The sequence below is a fragment of the Etheostoma spectabile genome, chromosome 9 (genome assembly GCF_008692095.1).
Source record: "Etheostoma spectabile isolate EspeVRDwgs_2016 chromosome 9, UIUC_Espe_1.0, whole genome shotgun sequence".
Lineage (NCBI taxonomy): Eukaryota > Metazoa > Chordata > Actinopteri > Perciformes > Percidae > Etheostoma > Etheostoma spectabile.
Genome location: NC_045741.1, coordinates 2,346,633 through 2,351,728, shown reverse-complemented (window position 1 = coordinate 2,351,728; position 5,096 = coordinate 2,346,633). Strand labels below are relative to the sequence as shown.

Here is a 5,096-nt window from a genome sequence, read left to right as displayed (position 1 = left end):
CCCATCTGAGCTTTTATTTTCTCAAAGGATAAGCAGGATACCAAGGGTTCGGTTTACACCTATCACCATTTATAGCTACTAGGGGACCATAGGCAGGCTGGGGGTACTCATATTATTGTTAAAAAAAAAAACTCATAAAGTAAAATTTCCATTTGCATCAAATCCTTTCTTGTTTGACTGTGGGAACATCTAACCTTGTGGATCTATTCATGTCAGCTTGGAGAGTGCAATTAAATCTCCACCTATGATGAAATCACCAGACAAATCAACCAGGGACAAAAACATTTTTTGGGAAAAAGGAGGGATTGTCAACATTGGGACCATATAAGTTAACAAGAATAAGCCTAAGTGATTGATAAGGTTTCTATCAAACCGATCTTCATCAACATTAATGACATGAAATGGTAGGGAATTATGTATTAATCACCCCACAAGAGTGAGAACTGAATGAGTCCAAAAATACCCAACCTGGCCATTTCCTCCTCACTTTCAATACGTTTTCAGACATCAAGTGTGTCTCTTGGAGAAAAACTATTTTGGCTTTTAGTTGTTTAATCCTGTTCATAACTTGCTTTAGCTTGACAAGTTGTTTAAACCTCTTAAATTCTAAGAAGGGAACTGAAGTTCAGACATGATAATGTGTAGCATATATGTTGGCTGGAGTTGAGTGTTGAACAGAAATAAAATATACTGAAGAAAAATAAAAAGATGTGCGTTAGAACAATATGAACATAACAGAGTGCATTTCCACACAAAAAATACACACAACCCTCCCCTAGTTCACACTTCCAATCGGCCCCTAAAGAGAGCCAAACTATGGCGCTACGCTGGTCCACCCATGTCCACATGATGAGTAACAGCATACCTAGCGATAATGACAGAGCTCCCAACAAAACCTTAAAAGTGAACGTATAAGGCCATAGCCTATAGTAGTTAGAGGTAGCTTACTTTGCAGTGTAAATGTTAAAGTCTTTAAACGGTCCTGAAACAGATTAACTATAGTACGACTGCGTTATACACATTACTAATGTAAATGTAAATGTGCTGTATTTACATAGCGCTTTTCCAGTCTTAACAACTGCTCAAAGCGCTTTTACATCTACAGGAAACATTCACCATTCACACACATTCATACACTGTGGCCGGGGCTGCCGTACAAGGTGCCACCTGCTCATCAGATAAACATTCATACACATTCACACTCCGATGCGCAGCACCGGGGGCAACTCGGGGTTCAGTGTCTTGCCCAAGGACACTTCGACAATGACTGCAGGGGCGGGGATCGAACCACCAACCTTCCGATTGGCAGGCCGCCTACACATGGAACGCCTAATCATTGGACAATGCTGCTCACCTGGCCTCCGCAACCCAGGTATCAGCCCTCAGCTCACAAAAACACCTACGCTTCTGCTTCTGTATCAAAAGTATACCTTGATCGCTACCAGAAGTGTAGCAGGATGGATTATTTCGTAACGTAGATCGTGGATGGAGAGGGAGGCCAGTTCTTTCACTGAAAAATCCAAAACTTTTCTTTGCTTAAGCAGAAACGTTGGGGAAAAACATAACATTCTTATCATCGACAATTATATTTCTGTTGGTCCTGGCAGCTTTCATGACTCGTACCTTATCTGTGTAGTTCAGGAACTTCATTACCACCATCCTTTGCACAGTTTGTGGATTTCCACCCTTGTTGTAAATTCTGCCAAGTTGATGTGCTCTTTCGATTAGGACTGGCCCAGGAAAGTTGTTTTCACCAAGCACATTAGAAATCCACACATATCACCTCCTTCTGTTGACACGGGCAAACCCATGAAGCGCAGATTTGAGCAGCAGGCTTGGTTTTCCATAGCTTCCATAGCTGCTTTCATGGAAGTGGTCTGTGTTTTCAGAGAGGCTAGATCATCTTCATTGGTGCTAATTCTGTCTTCTGCCTCGGTCATTTGGCCGGTCGGTGCCTTCAGTTCACCCTGCACTACCTGAATAGCGTTAAAAAGCCCATCAAATCGTGAAACAAATTCTTCCCTCATTGTGTGAATGACATCAAGAATTTGGCCAGAGTCAGCAGTTGTATTGTCGCTCAGCCAAGCTGGGGCTACGTGGTGGTTAAGCAGTGGTTGTTGTTGTTGTTTTGCGGTCTTGTCAGCATTTTCATTTTCTTGAGTTTTGAGACAAATACTAACATTTCACTAAATCATTGAGGCTACCTGGTTGCTATTTCATTAAGTTTACACAGGAGCTTACTGTCACACATCTGTCTAGCAGCGCGCAATAACCGGAAGTCCTTCAAGTCAGTGCTTGATTTTCCACCAGCCGTGCCACAGCGTGTCTCAGAAGCTGCTCTCCACTCAGCTTTGCTAAAGATAAGTGCCAAGTCTATTTTCAGGCAAGCCGCGGGCCGTTCAAACAGCCAGGCAGGAATGAAACCCCCTAATATCATTGATGTCTCCTCTACAACACCTCGGATAACGAAAGATCCATCATGGAGGTAGAACAACGTAACACGACGTCACAACTTATTTTTAAGGACAACAAAAAGAGAAGGCATGCAGTTTAATAACAACTGCATTTAATAGCAACAGAAATGTTCTGTAAAGTAGAGGAAATAATCTGTGAGTTGGGCGGCAAGACACTCCGCTTCTTGAGACGCTCCCAGTGTGGATTGGCGTCTGGCGGACGATGGATATAAACCGGAATGCAGCCAGAACGCAGCGAGGACGTGCCCGGTGGAGAATCAGAGTAAGTGAATGCTATTCACAAAAAGCAAAAGCATCTGGACTATTTTTGAAGAAATGTAGGCTATATTTATTTTGTCCACTATATAAACTATAGTGGTAATTTTCTCACTGTTTGACTCCCAAGACATAGGAGACCCTTTTTTTTAGAAAACAGAAATGCTTCTGTAGCAGTGCTCTTTGTGTGATATCAATACATATCTGTGAGATTAATTTTTCGTTTTACTTTTTCATTTTTCCTTATGGTCCCATAATTTTAATTTACATTCAAGTGACATCACTGCAGCCCAAATATTCAACAGCCCAGTTTGTCCTGAAAAAACAGATGATCATCAAAAGATGAATAGTATTTTTCCTACCTCGAATATTATGCTAAGTCTGTGATAAGTTAAATGAAGCTGATGTGCAAAATCAGTTGGGTGCCCCTTTAATGGTGAGAGGGGATTATTGCTGCTTGTGGAATACTGCACATTTACAGGCTATATATAAGCATTGTAAAACAATTAATTAATTATTTATGTTGGCATTATCTATTGCACATATAACCTAATGAATTTAGGTTATATGCGCAAATATCACATAAAAATGATTCCAATTTGACCACTTTCTAAAATTTCAAACTTAAACTTTCAGAAAACTACTTAGCAGATGAGTGTCATGCACTCTCCTAGGAGAAGGACTTCTGCTCTGAGGTAGGAATGGGTATAGTCCTAGTTAAACTTTCAATATAATTCCTCAGAGGGATTCTGAGAGGATAGATACAGGCCCTGGCCTCATGGTTTCACCTGGTGTCAGGAAGCAGTTACTAGATTAAGAAAAAACCTGATAATAATCAGATTACTATTAAAGTACAAAGTGTAATATATTTTCCTGATGATACAACATACATACCTATAAGCAAGCTTCTGCCTGACTCTGCTGAAGTCAGTGGTTGGTACTCACTGCCCATATTGCACTTGTTTGTTGTTGCTGGGAGACGACTTCTTCCACTCACTTCTGACAACTTCCAGATACCACTTTCTGTTAACGTTCCTCAGTTTTCTCACACTGTAGTTACATGGACATTAAGAGACAAATGTCAAACTCTAAAATGTACTACTGCATATCTGCACTTTCTACTACTGCACACAGTGTCAGCTGATCGCTCTGTGTTTTTGTTACTGCGGAAGTTTTTAAGGAAGTTGGGCAGCCAATCACACAGCTGCAGGAGCACGTCAGGACAGGAAGCCAAATGGAAAAAAAGAACAAAGAAAAGCTGTCCGGTGAACTCCGGTGCATTCTCTGCGAAGACTTGGGTCTTAAAACAGATGTAGTGAAGGAGAAAGTGATGATTACAAAACACCACAAAGGTAGATTCTTTTTTTACCACATGCATTGTTTTGTTTAAGGGAAAATAAGTTATAAGGTTGGCAATGGAGAAGCATGTAATGGAAGAGATTGCTTTCTTAGAAACAAGACTGTTGCAACAAACTGTCACGTATGCTCACTGCTGGGAAATGATGACTAACAGATCTTGGAGTTTCCCCCACACATATTTCTGCATGTTGACAAAGTGAAAATATTAACGGAAAGTTCCAAAGTAACAGTTATGGCAATTATTTGTCCCTTTTGCAGCCTAAACAGCCAGGTTTCCCACATTGTTTTCTCTGTCTTTAGGCATATATTTATATATATAAAATTAGGTCACAATTTATTTATTTGTTCGTACATTTATGTTATTTATTCCCCTAAACTTGAAGGATGATGATCTTGTAGTAGGTTCATATTATCTGCTTACACATAGCAGTCAAAAAATGCTACCTCAGGACAAGAACATCTTTTGTGCAGGAGCCAAAATTGCTGTTTAACAAAATAAACTTATAATAAATTTAGAGCAACCCTAGCAGTTCTGTTTTGCCATATTTTTAATTTTTGTTTGGGTAAGTTTGCACTCTGTTGAATCCAATCCAGCTCTTTACCTATACAGTGTTAGTTTAACCAAACACATCTGTTCAGTTATCATTCTCAAAGCACTTTCTCTAAGAAGTGAAAACAGGCTGTTAAAATATACCAAAAATAAAGGAGAAATCTAGCCTGCATGCTGCTTTTCGAATTATGTTTTTCCATAGTTAGTTTACAAATAAATAGTTATGTTAGAACTGAACAAAAAAATGAATAATAATTATTTTTTAATTCCATATATTGTACTCTAATACTAGGGCTAACTGGCACTACCCTACAATATAGGAACAATGCTGGTTCTTTAATTCCATGTGTCTTCTAGATGAGTCATCAGCATGGTGACAATGTTGACCTTTTGCCTGGGTCATGCAGCTTTTACTTCAATTTTTTAACACTATATCATGTACATAAACATCATGTGCA

The 5,096-nt window shown here is 39.5% G+C and overlaps 1 protein-coding gene across 1 annotated transcript in view; it reads right to left on the bottom strand.

Annotated features, from left to right (window-relative positions):
* LOC116695065 (uncharacterized) overlaps window positions 1–3,906 on the bottom strand; it is a 103,930-nt gene extending 100,024 nt beyond the window's left edge. The window contains exon 1 of the mRNA XM_032525113.1: window positions 3,624–3,906. Coding sequence (XP_032381004.1) covers window positions 3,624–3,681 — 58 coding nt within the window. The 5' untranslated portion in view covers window positions 3,682–3,906. The remainder of the gene's footprint in view (window positions 1–3,623) is intronic.
* Window positions 3,907–5,096: the final 1,190 nt, after the last annotated feature.